This window comes from Lacerta agilis, chromosome 6, assembly GCF_009819535.1.
Source record: "Lacerta agilis isolate rLacAgi1 chromosome 6, rLacAgi1.pri, whole genome shotgun sequence".
NCBI lineage: Eukaryota > Metazoa > Chordata > Lepidosauria > Squamata > Lacertidae > Lacerta > Lacerta agilis.
In genome coordinates, this window is record NC_046317.1 from 63,287,247 (window position 1) to 63,305,297 (window position 18,051).

Below are 18,051 nucleotides of genomic sequence, written 5' to 3' on the forward strand. Positions count from 1 at the left end.
ACTGTATATTTTGATTAGTTGTTCCTGAGATCAAGAAGTAGGCTTTCATCTACGTTGAGATTAAACTGGATGTCATTTTGAATCAAGATGCAGAGTGAACCTTTCAAAACTGCACTGGGTTTTTTTTTGTTTTGTTTTGTTTTGTTTCCTGAGCAATGCTGGGTATGAAGCTTTCATAACTTGCTCAAAACATAATTGGGTGCCTACTGTCATTGGAAAAAACTACTGGCTGGAGGTTACCAACACTTTCCAAAAGTGAATCCACCTGCATAAATTGCTGCTTCCTAAATCACTGTTGTGGGTGGGGGTCCAAGGATAGATTTGAATCATAAATGTGCATGATAATACCGAGGCCTTGTGAGCAAAGTATCCCTTCTTGGCTATTGCTTGCATATCTTGAAAAAGACAGTAATAGAGGCACACAGCATGTAACAGAAATCCCACCCAACCCCACTGTTGGGCTGTAATTGTGTCTATGCACATGGAAGTATAATGTGTGAACCAACCCTAAGTTTTCTGAAAGTGTGCAACTTTCCCTTCTGAGTTTAAAAGTGTGAGATTTATTTTGCATGGGATTTATTCAGGTGTGAAGGAACAATGCTACAAGGCAAGTGCATTTCCCAAAGTGAAATAAAGCAAAAGAGTGCAAGTAGCATTGTCCAGGATGAAATGCCTTTCAAGTTGTGCTACATTGCAATTGTTCTCCAAAATGTACTTCTTTCTCATAATATTTCTGGGTATAATTTCCTGGGCTTACAAATGTCCATGTATGTGACGTCTAACCTAACATACTCACTCATGTAGATGCTGCTCTGTATATATGAGAACGGAAGAGTCAAATTCATGTTTAATCTTAGAGATATGTATATGAAAAGGATACACTTCATTGTTGTAGCTTAGTTGCTTTTGAGATCAAATCCATTTTCGATTAACACTAGAAATGCTTTCTTTTGAGTGGTCATGTGTTTCTCCCCCACCAGAGCTGCATAGGAATTTCAGGACAACCAATAATGAATTGTTTGGATCTTGTCTTTGAACAGGTTTTGACAGAACTGAAGTCAGACAATCAGCGGCTGAAAGATGAAAATGGAGCTCTCATCCGTGTCATCAGCAAACTCTCGAAGTAGTATATTGAACATAGGATGGGCAGAAAGAGGAGATATTTGTGCACATGCTGCCAACCCTGCCACCTGCTTCTGATCTTCCAGTTGAAAGAGCAGCTGGCATTTCAGACATGGATCAGCTAGCCCCACCCTTCACTGCTCTTTGCACCTTGCTAGGCATTCCCATATTGCACAGTGCTTATCCTTCCCCCCAACACAGCATGCCCCGCCATGTTTTAATATTTTTGGAATGTTGAAGTAACTCATTTGAAGGGACAAAGACTGGGTTGGCACTGTCTGAGCTGCCCAAATGATCTGCTGTAAGCTCCATATCCGTCCACCATCATCTGGTGTAAAGAAGAATCTACTGTAATAAGTGATATAGAAGTGACTCCATAGCGTTGACCCAACATGTCTTAAGATACTGTCTTGGAGTAGGAATAATGAGTGAAACTAGGAATTGCCACTGAGGATTTATCAGTCTCCATTCTGGAATTTGAAAGTCTGCGGTGCTGGTGAAAGCCATGATGACTTATTTCTCTGGGAGTCTGACAACAGTCACTTGGCTTGGAGATTCGTGTTTTCCATGTGTCTCAGTAGCTAACTGATTTATTTAATGTAAGATTTTTGATAATTTAATTTGGGGATCCAATCACTGGTTCTCCTTTTTGTTTTGCTTCACTTTTGCCTGCTACCCTTTGATGGTTCTTGTTGTTTTTTCCATGGGTGCCTTCTTTGGTACTGTTTAATAATAATGTGATCTTACAGCCTCTGCATTCTTTGGCTAACAGTTTGCCCCTTGATTTTTCAAGACTTCTGGTGGAAAGAGAGCTAACCAGCAAAAAGTGCTTATTGAATGAAATTCCATAGACACAATGCCAAAATACTTCTTTATTAGCAAGATGTTTGGTTTTTCTACATGGAAAAACCTCACAAAAGACCTGGGCAAACAAATCACATTTATGTTAACTTGCCAGTAGATACACATTAAGTTGAATAGGTGAGTGTTCTCAGTTTTAACAACAGCAAGGTTTGAGGGATGATGGATAGATGCACATATCCCTGTGGAAAATGATGAGCCTCAATCTTGGTGGAACGTCTTGGCAGTAGCATTCTATGATGTCTGAGAATTTTGATACCATGATCATTTGCGCAGTTGTAAGACATGAATTTGCATTTAATGAGGGCATCAACAGCAGGACCTACATTTCTCAAAAAGCCATTTCTGTGCATACTGGAAATGAACGAATTCATGTTTATGGGTTATCATGATGTAACTAATTTGCACACTCTGTTCTTCTGGATACTACAGAGAACCAGATTTCATCTGCAGAACCTGTTAAGGAGATTTCCTGTCAATATGGCAACATGCCAGTGGACTTGCTCTGTTCTTTCCCTGCATTCTTTTAATTCTCACAATTATTTAAAACAAGGAACTTTGGGATCTGAGAATAACTACTCTTGAGAGCATACAAGTGAGCAGTAGAAATTTAGACATTTCCTTCAGCATTTATCAGAGGGGGGAGGTGCTTTTTTGATCAGTTATGGATCAGCTCTGAGACGAAGACAGAATTGTGCAAAGAGACTCAGCAAGACTTCATCTTCCTTTCTTACCCCCATGCACCCTCAGAATCTCCAGAGGCCCCCCGCAACCCTTGAGCAAGTTTGAGGGCATACCAGGGACTTCAGAAGGAAGGAGAGGACGTTGAAGTCCCATTGCACGATTAGAAGTCTGTTTCACTCAAATATGGAGACTCCATATGTTTGCACTCCGTTTCTGAGTAGAACTGTATGAATTCAGTTAATAACCAGCGGATACCATCTTTGCATAGAACCATCTCAAAAGGCTAATTCAGTGTTCTACTATGGTAAACATAGCTTGCCCCTTTGAACAGAAACAAGGTAAACTCCAAGTTCTTAGCAAGCTATTGCTTAAAAAAAGAAAAAAAAGCACCAGAAATATTGTCTGACATTATGTTTCATTTTAAAAACAGCAGATAGTCAGGATTCTGGATGGGTCAGATAAATTATCTGGTACAATCTCTTATACTCTAATAATTTTATGTGTTGCTTTTCTTACATCCAGTGCTTTTCTTAAACAGTTACCTTCCTACCAACCTTGTTTCAGAGCTAGATAGGCTTGTGGGGGTTGTTTTATACTGGCCACAACATGCACTGATCTCTGTGGGTGGTATCTTCCAGCTAAAGCATTCTAGCTCACCAGTCTAGCTGATTTTACACCGATGAGAGTATTTGGCTGAACTTTTTCAGACTCTGCCATGAATAATCATTTAACCTCAAAGAAGGAGCAGACATCTGGTGCTTATGGTCCATTCTATAATGATCCCTGCATTCTACTGTTGCCAGTTCTCACTTAGCATACAGTAGGTTAAGCATATCTCACAGTTTTAATGTGCAGACTTTAAAAGACACAGACTATGGTGGCTAATGCAGCAAGGATGGCTTGCCTGTGGCCCTGCAGAAGTTGGAGGGCTCCAGTTCCCCCCAGCCCCAGCAGCATCTGAAGGACCACAGATGGCCACATTGATACATCATGAAGGATGGTGACCTAGGAAGTTGAGACTTTTTAATGTTGGGATTTGATATTTAAACTTGAATTCTGTCCAGCCTGAAAATTACGTGAGCAAATTAATCCTGTTGACAAGCCAAAACACTGACTATGATATCTAGTGCTACTGAAAGTAACTTAAGCAGATTATTTTGGGGGGGCACCAAGATCAGTGTTGTCCTCCAAGTATCCTGTGTCTTGACATTCTGGGCTTCATGTCATGTCAATTTTTTACTTATTTTAATACATAGCCTAGTCTTCCTTAATAAGGCTTCCCTAAACCAATCACCTGAGAACCCATTTTATTCCAATATTAAAGTTAACACTGGCCTGGACATCCATCTCACCTTGCAAAACTGAGGTATGAATGAGAGTTCTGCCCCCCCCCCCCAATCATGCAGTTCTTTTGTCCAAACCAGGATAACTTGAGAAAAACCCTGAATCTTAAATCTTAGTTTGAATTTGGTTTGACAATCCTGTCTTGTTCCAAAGCTGGTAGCCATAGTTTCACAAACTGGAAAACACTGGTAAATAGAGGCCCTTGTTGAAGCACAACTCACTCAAAGGGAGCAGCTGAGGGGCTGTGTACAGGAGCAAAATAATATCTTGATTGATTAAGATGATATATGATTGTTCAAATGCAGGCTATTATTTTAATATAACGTTTTAACCAAGGGAGTAGACAATTCAGGACTGTTCACTCATAAGCAAATTCATGCCTCTTTTTAAGAAAACCCAGAGAAAATATTACTGCTACTGAATTATGATTGCTTTGTACTGGTGCGTTTTAGTGTTCCAATGGATTTTATATAATGTTGGTTATAATTGTGAAGTCTGGTAGAATATTCTCTACATATAAAGTACAAATTATGCGGAGAAAGCACTGCAAGTTTATTCTGTGAGCAGTGAGAGCTTTTAACTGGAAGGCACTGGGAGGTTTTTCTTTAAACTCTTCTGCCTTATTGCTTTCTTACTCCAAGAAGCTTTTACAGCTCAGTGTACATCCTAAGATGTACTTGCATGTCTAAGGTCTTAGAAACCTCTTCCACATCTGTGTTGAAGTTCCTGTGCAACTTTTTTGATATAAGAAGCAAGGCTTGGAGTAAAGAAGGAGCGGGTTTCATTGCTTGCAAATTGTGAATGCGAGGTTTATGTGTGGTGGCTTGTTGGTCTAAAGCAAAGTTCCAGAAGAAACTAGAGGCATGCAAAAAGGGCCAAGTTGAAGGAAACATGCAGATACAAAGGTAGTATTGAGAGCTGACATATTGTGGTTGAATGCCTTGCATTAAAGGAGGTTGTGTTGTACTGCTAAAATGCAACATGAATAATATGGATGAACAGCTGTCATATGCAGAGAACTCTAACCAGTGAAATGGAAATGGAATTTTAAGTGGGGGGTAGATTTAGAGCTGCAAGAGCATGTGTACTTGATTTCATCTGTGTTTTGTGACAGCTGATGATGCAGCATCTGTGCACTGTCCATATTGATTCACTGTTAATGGAAGGAATTAAAGAATGACTCTAGAGATCGGACCAGATATAATTCAGTCAGTCATCTTCAGTAAGTCAGGGTTTAAGAGTGCACTGTGTTTTATCAAATCAGCTAATTTCAGATTGATTGGTGGTTTCTAGTCCACATAGGAATAATTATTATCAGAACCGGTCTATAGAAATCTGATAGCAAAGTATTTGATGCCATAGAACTGACTTCTTTTAAGGGCTGTGGATACAATCCAGTCGGTGGTTGTTCATTAGCATTTAAAAGTCTTATTCTCATGGGATAACCAGGAATGATAAGTCTTGCCATGATGCTATTTGCCAATAGGTCAAATCGTATGCAACTCCCTGACTGTGCTTGGGTGACTTAACAGTTGTTTTTCATTAGGGGATAGCAACTCTGCTCCCAAGGCTGGTGAGCTTAATGTATGTCTGTAGATGGTAAAGAGCAGAATGTAGTCCTTTCCCCCCACAAACACCTGAAGGATATTGACTGAATATCTCCCCCCTGCCCTGCCAATTATGCCATTACCAGGTGATGGTAGGTCGCCAAGGCCTGTGATTTACTGACAGTGAATAGAAATCATGATTGAAATCAAAATATACTTGAGAGATAATTACTGCATCATGTTTGCTTTCCCCCATAACCACTATTATTCTATCTGAATTGGAGAGTTGTTTGTGATCAGGGTGTTAGCATGTTTCCAGATGACTTCCAAATTCCCACTTTGATTCAAATGCAGATTCTCCTCAACAAACATGTCTCCAGTTTTTTTAGAATGGGTGTTCATCTGTATCTGAGAATGATCATGATTTGTCCTTTGCCCTCACATTGATGCCCCCCTTTCATCTTTGTTTTCCTTTATTCTACTTCACTCCTGCCATATTAGCCCACCTGTTGCACAAGGCAGCTTCTCAACTCGAAGTCCAGCATTTCTGGGTGTACTCCTTCCTTCAGCGATGTTAAGGGGCCTGTTTCAAAAGGCAATTTTAAGTTTATTTCAAGCTAGCAGACTCCCCAAGGCCTTTTCCCTGAGTGACTTAGGTTTGGATCATGATCACCTTCATGTTTGGACATCCTTTCTGCATGATTCTCCTAGAAGCAGCATGTTCCGTGAAGGGCTTTTTACCAAGATTAACTCCACAAGCAGCTCACAGGTGAAATTTAACCCAATTCCTAGGGGGAATTCTTTTCTTCCTCTGTTCCTCTCCCCTGACAACTGTTCTCTCTTTTCCTGGAGCAAATTGGACCCTTGGCGTATGTGACTTTCAGGGTGTTCTCAGTAAATATTCTTGAAAAACAGCACAGCCCAAGCTGTTGCCCCAGGGCTTCTTGTGTTGCCCCCTCCCCTTGCTTCCCTCATGTTGTTGAGGAATCTAGTAACAAGTCCCCTCTGCAAATGCTAACTCGTGGAAAAGAGTGGTGTTATGCACTTGGCTCGCTAACTTCCCAAGCTGCAAGTATTCTGTACTTACCTGTTTTAAGGAGAGTTTTACAGATTGTTGTAAATACACTACTTGGAGAAAAGACTAGCCTGTGAGTGATGAGAAAGAATGTATTTTTATGCAATTTTTTGAGTGGCCTTTCAAACTCTTGAGATGAATGGTTTTTGTTTTCTTGATTGTTACATAGTATTCTAAGTATATGTTTGAAAGTTTGGGGATAATATTCACCTCTATGATGCTTGTAAACACAACAGTATTTATAAATGAATAAAGTGCTTTAACACAGCCTGACCCTGTCTTAATAGTGAGAGCATGGTCTCAGGATGCTTTGGTGAGTCACTGGGGGAAGTAGAAGTTTCCCCATCTCCTCATGAATGTTTGCTGTACTTTGAACTAAGGTTACATTTGTCTTAGTCAGATGGAAAACTTGATGCAGTGGCCAAAAATAATAGAAACACGTGAAAGTCTCAAACTGCACAAGGAGGTAAGTCATGTAGATCCTATCATCCCTCTTAACTTAGTATTTGCTACATTTCCTTGCCATTGGAAATATGGACCAGGACAATATGAGGGGGCTGTTGAACTGTGATAAAGAGACATGTGAATGAAACAATAGCAATAATGTGCCACATTTTTATATCTAATGGCTAACTATGCCTCCCATACATGGGAGTTGAAATTGACTAAAAAGTGGAAAGCCTTTGCTTGAGTTGAATGTTTTCCAACACATACTTTTTAGAAATGAATAGAACAGAAGCTACATTTTATGCCCTGTTGTGAGGATTTTCAATTATTTTGAAACTATTTTGTCGTTAGATTAATGAAGTTTTCAGTGGCCCCCCTGCCAGCCCACAACCCCCAAATAATAATTAAAAGCTGCCTGCATATAGCAAATTACCCACTGGGCAAAGGGCAGTCCTTTATCCCTGGTAGTTTGCTCCATGGCCTTTTGAAAAATTGCTAATATAGGAAGAGCATTAATAGGATCTCCCCTGCAGTCTGCATTGGTATAGTGCAGAATTCTACGACACCGGATGTAATACAGTGGTACCTCAGGTTACAGACGCTTCAGGTTACATATGCGTCAGGTTACATACTCCGCTAACCCAGAAATAATGCTTCAGGTTAAGAACTTTGCTTCAGGATAAGAACAGAAATTGTGCTCTGACGGCACAGCAGCAGCAGGAGGCCCCATTAGCTAAAGTGGTGCTTCAGGTTAAGAAAAGTTTCAGTTTAATAACAGACCTCGAAAACGAATTAAGTTCTTAACCCGAGGTACCACTGTAGATGGAATGACTCCCTGCAAGCGCTGCAACTGGAGAGCAGCCTCGACCAAAGAGATCAAGGATTTTGAAGCACGAACTCAGGATGAAAGGGAGAAATGAGCTAAGAGGAAGACACGTTTGGCAAATCCTCACCGCTATCAACTCCTACCTGGAAACCTATGCCCCCACTGTGGAAAGATTTGCAGATCCTGAATTGGCCTCCACAGTCGTCTAGGGACACACTGTTAAGACTATATTCATGGAAGACAGTCTTACTCGGCTACAAGTGATTGCCAAAAAAGAAGACGACAACACTGGATGTAATACATGAGATGACTCCATGAGAAAGGTATGATGCCTGACACTGATTTGCCTGTTGGATGTTTCTACTGTGTAAGTTGTTTTCAAAATGCAAATGGGGACAGTCCACAGATTTCTTTTGAACATGGGATCTCTGCCAAAAGCCCCTCTTCTATGAAGGGACTTGGTCCTCCAGCTGAGTCCTAATTCTGAGATCCAATAAGTATTCCTATTAAGAAAAATGCACTTAGGTAAATAACAGGAAAACAGAACAGCTGGGTCTTTCAGCTAGTTTCTTTAATAAGGAGACACATATCATTACAAAATAACAGTTTAACAATAGAGACAGAAACGGTCCACATGAGGACAGGAAAGGGAGCATTAAAAGCAGCTTCCTGCAGAGAGGGGTGGGGGGCTGGAGGTCAGTGCTGCAGAGCTCAGGCTGCACCAGAAATGGTGGGAATGAAGTGGGGCCAAGAAATGAGTTGGTTCAGGACGTTTGTGTGTGACAGAGGGCCTGGCTGGAAGGGGAGGCAAAGGAAGCAAAAGCCTTGCCTCAGAATATCAAAGGTCTGGAGCCTTTCTCTAGCCTTTTTTTGGATGTGTGGGTGTGTATCACCTAGGCCACCTCTTGAGTTTATGTTCTGTATATCTGCTACACCTCAAATGGAGTTGCCAACTTTTCAAACTGTTCCTTGAAGTGCTGCCTTTAACAATCCCACTTTGCCACATTGCACTATACACCTGCATGAAGGATAGGAGCAGATTTTAGCAGCCTGCTGTGACCTGGGTCATCATGTCCAAATCTGCACTCCATCCATCCACAAAGTTCCTGCTACCTGCTGCTTTTTTGATGCCATGCTATGCTTTTTTTTCTTTTTCCTTTTTCCAAGCTCATTCACAGCACATGCCTCATGGAGTGGTGCTATGGCCAGAAAACCTGGATCAACAATCACTTGGAACAGAGGCTTTAAAAAAAAAGTCATATAATTCCTTTCAGAACTGGGTGTTACAGAAGTAGCCTAAAGGGATGCCATCATTTTCTTTTTTCCCCACAGACAGCCCTTTGTTCAGACAAAACCTCACCGGCAGTGAACACACAATAGGAAATGCTTGACCAGATAAGATTCCTATGAAGCCCTGCCATGTATCGATGGGCCACTTTCAGACTTTTAACTGCATGTTGGGGATTCACAGCCAATGCCGGTGTGCCCCTTCCTGCTCTGCTCAACATGCATTCAAAGAAGATGTGAGAGTTTTGCCAAAACAGGGTTGATGTGTGGCCCAGCTTGAAATAAACTATCACACTTCCTTTTCTCCTCCCCAAGGTGAGCACTACTCCCTGAGTTCTTCCCATCCACTACCCAAAACTTCCTCTGGGCACCGTGTCATCCAGCCATCACTACAGCCTGACATAACGTATCTGTGCTTGGTTTGCTATGTTGAGTGTTCCAGGGCACCATGGGAAAGTATTAACAGTGGGCTTCCCAGATCCATCCACTGCCACCGGATAAGCCTTCAATGGCGGAAGATGGGTGGACAAGGGGGTTAAAAGAGACACCAGCACTGGTGTGATCTGCCAGGGTGTTTTGACCCCTGAATGGCTGCCCCAAATGCTGAAGCTAATCCTGACTGTTGAGCAAGAAAGAACTTCAGAACAATGTTATTCGCAGCCAGTGTCGAAAGGCTTTCTTTCAGGGCTCCAACCCAAAGTGAGGCCACAGCCTCCAAGTTGGGTCTCTGTCACCCACAAACGTCCCCAGGAATAACGTAAGACATGGACAGCACGACAGACAAAAGACGGAGGCGGGGAAACATTAGCGAGGGAGAGGAGAGACTGGGGATCACCTGTCAGCCAATCCCAGTTTCAGGATCCTGGCAGCCTGTGATCTAATATGGCTTCTAAATTTGCTTCAACAGTGAAATGCTTCAGCACGACACGGAACACTGAAGCGGCAATGTTGCTGTTACTAGGACATGGTAAAAATGCAACAAGTTACAGTTTTGTAAATATAGATTACAACACACTGATGAAACCCACTGCCATATTGTTGGTGTTGTATCCCCCACCCCACCCCATACAACGCTTCTATGAATATTTTTTTAAATGGATCAGGCATGCTTTGTTGCTTTTTTATTTAAAAAATTATTACTTTTTATTGAAAATAAACTTACATTGTTACAACCACTCTCTCTCTCTCTTAATTTTTTTTACAGCCCCCCCCCCCAATCTTATTAGGTAAAATAAATTCATTCACACCACATTTTAAAAATAACTCTGTAGCCTGACTGTATTCTAGAAAATGGGCAATGACACACATGGTGTATGGGTTCTGCTCTTTGCATGCTGCTGCTACTTACATACTGGCTAGGCATCATGCATTGCTTACAAGAGGGTTTAGTTTATGTTAATAGATCTCTATATCATTTTATATATAAGTACACACAAATGATGGGATTTGGATGAGGCTCGGATGGCTTGAGTTGGTTCACTTTTTCTCCCTTTATAGAAAAAGAAATTAAAACCAAAATACAATTATATTGTGTATTAAAGTTACAGCTCCCCCATTTTAAACTGTAGAAGTTGGAGACACCATTCATTAATGGCTGTGTGTTCTGACCTGGTTCTTAGTGCTAATATTTCCACATCATTGGTTTCAAAGAGGACACCCTGGATCGTTTATCAGCAGAAGGTTAACAGAACTGGGTTTGTGTGGCGATGTTGCCGTTTTGCAGTGCAGTCCGATCCTTTTTGCTTGTAAAAATTCATATTCTTCAGTAAGATTAATCTATGCCCATAACCACTATTGATATGAAGGCATATTCAATGCAATGCTCACCTGAGCCCTTGCAAACTGTCTACATGCCTCTTGAAATATCAATAGATATACAGTGGTACCTTTGGTTACAAACGGGATCTGTTCTGGAGTCCCGTTTGAAACCTGAAAGGTCTGCAACTTGAAGCGAGGCGTCTGCACATGTTCACGATGCAATTCGGCGCTTCTGCGCATGCGCGTGATGTCATTTTGCGCGTCTGCGCATGTACGAACCGCCGAACCCGGAAGTAACCCATTCCGGTACTTCCAGGTTCGTAACACAAGGTGCAACTGTATGCATCCACATGCATAGTACTTTACTATGGGGCCATAGATTACTTTGTATCTTACTGCCATCCGTTTACGTAGACATCACCTTTATCGCCACATGTGAATTGGCAATATAAATGCTAACTCAAGGTAAATTTAAGCTATGAGCTGGATCCAGACTTTCCACAAGCAGAATTCCATTCAAGACTGCAGGAGGCCAGGATGACTTCCCCCTGAAAAGCCTCTGCTGGATTCCAGTCCTTTCCATTCACAAAAAGGCAACTCTCTATCCAACCTTAAGAATTTTGCAGTCATTGCATGATTGTCAATGAGGCAATTTGGAGTTCCACATAGATTCTCCCACACCCACAACCACACCCCTTTCTTTAGTGTGAATTAAGAACCGGTAAGCCTCAAGTGACACTGTTTAGAAGCATGAATTGCTAATCCAGGGAAGGAAGTGATGTCTGCAAGCTTTACATAACACATTAAGGTAAAGGGACCCCTGACCATTAGGTCCCGTCGTATCCGACTCTGGGGTTGCGGCGCTCATCTCACGTTACTGGCCGAGTGAGCCAGCGTACAGCTTCCAGGTCATGTGGCCAGCATGACCAAGCCACTTCTGGTGAACCAGAGCAGCGCACGGAAACGCTTTACACAGTTGCAAATCAACAGAATTTATATTATGGCATATTATTTGTTTGCACCATAATAAATGTATTGGGCTTTAAAGGTGAAGCAAGACTGTTTGCTGCTCTCATTGCAACAGACTTAACAGAGCTTCTGCACTAGAAACAGTTATAAATGATAATATTTTGTAGATCAAAGCCAAGTAATCCCACCGAACAGTGGTGGATCTGGGAGAGAACTGGCGTCAGGTTCTACAGCTGTAGGTAACGAGGCAAAAGCATAACCTGGGAAGATAATCAGCTGTGTAATTCACTGTAACAAAATAATACAAATTGGTTTGGCAGCCTTTATCCAAATGTATAGATGCCTGCAGTGACTAGGAACTGTACACAAAGACTGGCACACTGGCACAAATGCACACACACCCATAGATTCCAGTGCTCATCCACTATTTAAGAAAGCAGGACATTGCAGAACCTCATGAGAATCTCTGAGGGATGAAGAGCTCATTATTCCACCATGCTTACAACCTGCAAAGGCACCTTTTGATCTTTGTGGACAGAAACATGTGATCCTTCCCCCTGCTATTGGGACTTCCTGGCACTACAGTGGTGCTGTTGCGATGGCATCTGATTAGGGATGGTGCCATGTCTAGTTTAAGAAGAAGAATCTCATGGACAGATTCAGAACTCCACAAGGACATCCTTCTGCAAGGATGCCTTAAAACCCTATCCTTGCCAGTGGCAGCATTAAAAGCTAAGAGAGGCACAAATTTTATCTACCCTTAATCGGGAACAAATTTAATGTACCCTTAAGTGGGGATGGACATATTTGTTGTTGTTTTTTAAAAAAAGAACAAACCAGTACCAAAGCTATCTTTTCAGAGATGCTGCAGTGATTTTTTTTTTCTGATTAAGCATAGGCACTATTGCATATGGTCCTGCAGGTCTGATTAATAAATAAACCCAGGTCTCACTTCATGGGGCTAGGAGCACAACCCACAGGCGGTGATACCATGGTAGCAATGTGCAGAGTGAACAGGGCTGCAATTGCAGCTTTTTAGGTTTGATTAATCCAAGAAGGAAACTTGCAGGGAAGCATGCTGAAGACCTTTAAAGAATCCCTCCCACTTCTTTTTTCACATTTCTAGAGCATTTTTAAGCAGCTGGTGATGGCTTTCCCTTTCCATCTCTGTAGTAAAGTTGGTGAGGAAGGAAAAAGGAGCAGAGCCAAGGCTCATCCCTAGGACCAAAGTGGTTTAGCTCTGTCTGGACATGAATGATCCTGGGACTACTCTGCTTGCAATGGTCCATTTGGGCAGGAACAACCTATTTCTAAGGCCTAGTTTCTGGGCTGTACCATATGAGATTGAAAGGGGAAGCTCACACAATGGAATGCTCCTCCGTACAAACAAACCAACAAACCTATTCTATGCAGGAAAGGGGATGCCTTCTGTCATGCTAGTTTTCTACACGGCAGGATTCTTGTTTCGTTTTTCTATATGGAGGAACATTGAGTTCTCATCAGCGGGCTGGAATGGCACAAAACAGAGAGGCGGTTACTGCTGCCCAGCTAGACCTGAGGCCTAATCCTAGCTAGCTGAGAAAGGAAGAGTTCAAAGAAACCTACAACCCATGGGAGGTCAGCATACAACACCCTAGAACCCTATGCCTTGTCTGCATTAGCCAAGCTGTTCTTTCAAGCTGAGAATTCCTTACAGGTGGCAAAGGCTGACAGGCAGCTGAGAACCTTAAAGCCAATATTGGTACTTAAGTCTTGCCTCGGTGGCCAGAATAGGAAGGGAGACATTATTGCCGCAGAGGCTGCTGAAGCACAGGGACTGCCTTATTCTGCATACTCGGAACTCCACCAGTGCTCTCTCTCTCTCTCTCTCTCTCTGTCTATTCCTACAAACACAAAAGTATAAGTCACTATTTGGCCGTGCAGCCAAAATATTAAAATGATCGTGGTAAGCAGGACTGATCTGGTCCAAGCTAAGCCAATGAAGAAGCTTGCACAAGAGATCTTCCTTGGCTAAATATTTTGCCCTCACAGGACAGTTTTTTGAGGCCTTTTGCTCCCTGAATCTGCAACTTGAATAAAGCCTGAGCCATGCTCAACCATCGTCATGGCTAGAATCTGTTTCCCCCCTATCAGCACCAAAAGGTCCGAGGAGCACCATGGTGACTAAATGGAACACAACCAAGCCAAACATAAAAGCATCAGGCCTGCATTCACTGCTGTATTCTTTAGATGGTGAGCTTGAACTGAGCGGGACTGATGGTCCTTCAGTAAAACAGTGGCCTGGGAGCGGTGCCAGTGTCTACATCCTTCCTGCTCCAACAACCTGAACAGGGAGTCAATACATCCAAGACATTGATATCCGGTGCAAAAAATGAAACGGGCAGGCCCTTCAGGGATCAGTGCAAACACTAGGTAGCAAAGATAATATGGCTTATCCCTCTGGGATCAGCAAAGAAACCATAAATGTTTTTGGCAGCAGGACAATACTATATAGAACAGGAGGTGCTGCAGCCTTTGGTGCATCTTTGGTCCTTAGGTTGGAATGGATTCGCTTTCCCTCTAAACTCGAACATGCACAATGCTCTCTCTATTAGCCAAGAGTGACGTGCCGGGGGGGGGGGAGGAGAAGGCTCCCAGCCGAAAGCTTCTTCAACTCTCATAATTGAGAAATTAGATAAATTAATCTAAGATCAATACAGCATTCTGTAGGCCTTTGGCCAAATCCGTTTGTCCTACCTGCTCTTCCCATCTAGCAGATCATCAGAGCATTAGAAAAAACACAGGTACTTCCCATACACCTTTGGCTGAAAAAATCCTTAAGATGTTAGGAATGTAGGAAACTGTCTTATACTGAGTCAGGCCACCTATCCCAGTGCTCTCTACTCGGATGGGCAGCGGCTGTCCAGACAGAGGACATTCCCAGTGATACTTGAGGGCACAACGGATGGAACCTGGAATCTTTTTGCATACAATGCACGTGTCTTACCACTGACATATGGACGCAAATTAACCTTCCTGCTAAATATATCTACATCTCTTCAGATTTAGGTTGCTGTGTCCACAAAAGAGAGATGGCAGTGCAAGGCAGGACAAGAACTGTATGCAAACCAACCCAGGGCTGCCGTTTTCTTCAGGTCTCAAAGCTGCATTGAGGTTCTTGCTACAGTTTTCCACTATGCACCCAGTTTAACACCGCTATCTAGAAGTTGACTTACCTGCAGGGCTGGGCCTTCTAATTTCCACATGGTAATGCTACTAGCATAAATATCCCATGGTGCTGTCCTTCAAAAACAAAGTGTGTTTTATGCTCTGCCCTGCACTTAAGACAAGAGAGTGGCAACTCGCAAGTGTAGTTATTGCACTCCAAAAATCTCCTAGTACCACTCCACTGTTCTACTCAAGAACTGAAAACTATAAGGGAGCAGAAGACCGACTGCATTACCTAGATAATACAGGGCTATTAGCATTAGGTAATTTGTATGCTCAAAACCACACTCCCCTCACCAAAGAGACTTAAGCCACCAGCTATCCACATGATCAGGGATGTTCCAGTGCCAGAGTTGCTCCTTGTCCTCTCTGCTAGGTGGCCAATGGCTGAAGGCCACCAATCTCGAAGTGTGAGGATGCTCATATGGTTCCCAAGAGCACCACTTTGTGCACCTTGCTGTCTTCCAAAGCAAGCACAGTGTATCTGGTCAACTCACATTGTCAGGCTCTGGTATCATCCAAGCACGGTATTCAAAGGTCCAATTTAAGGAAGAAGATCCCAAAGCGAGTAAAAGCAAAGCTTGCTTTGTGCTGCTATTCATGGTGGCCTTGGGGAGAAACCCAAGAACGAAGCTTGCTTTGCGCTCGACGAGAACGACACAGAGACGATGGAACATGCAGCAGACAAAACTACTTTGAAGAATGCGAAAGGAACAGCTGTGCCTTTAAACCTTCCTCCCTCTGGATGCTCTCGAGTTCATCCAGAATCCCTCTACAGCCATCAAAGAAGGGTATTGCAGATTAGAAAACAGAACGGAACAGAAACCAAACGTTGCCTAACTGAGGTATTGATAGCTCTGGATCACTTTGAATGTTCAGAAGGTGATGCTGGGGTATGGAGCTGCCTATTTGTTTTTCCCAAGAGCTGCATCCACCTCCTCTTCAGGCTTCAGGGAATGCCACTGGGCAATGGGACGGCGTGGGTTGGCCAGCATGTCAGACCAGTGCCTTAGCTCCGTGCCAGTGGATTTGTTGCCGACAAATACTTTGCCAATGGCTTCGTTCTTCCCCAGCTTGTCATAATCCAGCACAGTAATCACAACTTGCACTTTCTGGATGGGAGGCAAGAAAAGAGAAATTATTATTATTACAGTATACTACTTCCGCTTGAAGTTCAGTAGGTGCTCAGTTGATCTTTTTTTTTTTTTTAAAGGCTGGAAATGATAGTTGCTGGTTTGTTCCCACATGTCAGGTTTTAGGAGCAATGGGATTGTTCTGGGATTAATGGGCAAGGAGCAGAGGATCACAACAGGGTGACAATCTCATTGGGGAAAAAATCCTGATCAGAAATGGCATGTATTATTGGTTGAACAAGAGCTTGCTGCAAAGGTGAGATGATGCACACAAAATTATAGCAACCTATCTACATACTAGTTGTTTGTAAAAGTGATGCATGTGATTTGTATGTGACTAGGGCTGCAATGTTTAAATCATTGGATTGCTCAGATTGAATTTTTACAGTGCAATCTTATGCTTGCCTTCTCAGAAGAAAGCCCCATTGAGTTCAATGAAACTTGTTCCCAGGCAAGTACTTATAGGACCGAAGCCTTAATCCACTCAAAAGAATTGTTTGTAACTGGAAATATTGATTTAAAAAAACTCTGTTATATGAGGGAATGCCTCTAAAAAAGGTATCTGCTACCACATGTAAAAAACAAAACAAGAAAGCACACTTACTCTATCAGATTTTAACTGATAAATTTGATGGAAGCATGTACAATGAATCAGATGAGGCTGCGATCCTATATACACGCATGTGGGACCAACTCCATGAGGCTTACTTCCAAGTAGGCATACACAGCATTGCACTGTGAGCCACATCTGCAGCTTGAAGTGACCCAGACCAGGTTAAAAGCTTTAACAATGGATTCTGCAAAACGCTCCCTGGATGCAGCTACAGCGAACTAGTTACTATGCATCATTTGCACAAGTGATTATATGTTAATAGGACTCTACATCATTTTATGGATAAGTACACAGAAATTATGGGATTTGGACAAGGCTCGGATGGCTTGAGATGGTTCATTCCCACCCCCCTTTGTAAAATCCCTAAACTCATTACTAGGCATTAACACCAAAGCATGCGATTTTAAACAGTTCACGTGGGTAATGCTATCATAGAACGGCTATGTAATCTATGTAATTCTGCTGTGTGTCTTAATGCTTTACTATCATTAGATTTGAAAGGGGGCCCTATGGATCAAGAATGACCAACTTCTGTATTCACAAGAGCTATCCTATTCCCTTATCCCTGGTTCAGCCACTGCAGAGTTCCCCCCCCCCACACCCACACACTACAATCCCTTCACAGGTGGTTGGGCACCACAAAGCCACAACAGCTCCACCAAAGCAGTGGTGTACGGGCTGCACAGCAAAAGATATTAAATCCAAAATCTCTCAGTGTCAAAACACCTTTAAAATCATATCTTGACTGAAATGTGGCTTGCAGGAAGACACAAAAATCGCTTGTGGGTTCAGTATGGCTCAGGTGGCACCAGCTAAACAATCATCACCTAAACTGATGATAGAAGAAACGGGATCGGAATCAGGTAGGGATGTGGCGCAGGACCGCAATACTTCAAGGACTGCCTGTCTCTATATAAACCTACTCAGACCCTGCAACCACCATTGAGGCCCTTCTTTGTGTGCCTCCTCCATGAGAGGTCCAGAGGGTGGCAACACAAGAGCAGGCCTTTTCTGCAGTGGCCCCCCATTTGCAGAATGCTCTTCTCAGGGAGGTTTGCCTGGTGCTGAGGAGAAGGAGGTTAGATAACCTGGATATATTCACCTGAATGTACTGCTGAATGTACTGTTAGTCCAGAAGTATTTTAAAAAAAACTCTTTCCTATAGAGACTCTTTTAAG

At 42.6% G+C, this 18,051-nt stretch overlaps 2 protein-coding genes across 7 annotated transcripts in view; one reads left to right on the forward strand and one right to left on the reverse strand.

The window, feature by feature from the left end:
* Positions 1-6,901, forward strand: part of PPP1R12B (protein phosphatase 1 regulatory subunit 12B) — a 105,718-nt gene extending 98,817 nt beyond the window's left edge. For 4 of the 6 annotated variants that reach the window (XM_033153076.1, XM_033153075.1, XM_033153077.1 and 1 more), the window contains one exon: positions 1,041-6,901. In XM_033153076.1, the coding sequence (XP_033008967.1) occupies positions 1,041-1,047 (7 nt within the window). In that variant the 3' untranslated portion in view covers positions 1,048-6,901. The remainder of the gene's footprint in view (positions 1-1,040) is intronic. The other 2 variants (XM_033153081.1, XM_033153086.1) reach the window with 1 other exon arrangement.
* A 5,904-nt stretch (positions 6,902-12,805) lies between these two features.
* The window catches only part of SYT2 (synaptotagmin 2), a 140,746-nt gene continuing 135,500 nt past the window's right edge, over positions 12,806-18,051 (reverse strand). Inside the window, exon 11 of the mRNA XM_033153087.1 lies at positions 12,806-16,239. Coding sequence (XP_033008978.1) covers positions 16,033-16,239 — 207 coding nt within the window. The 3' untranslated portion in view covers positions 12,806-16,032. The remainder of the gene's footprint in view (positions 16,240-18,051) is intronic.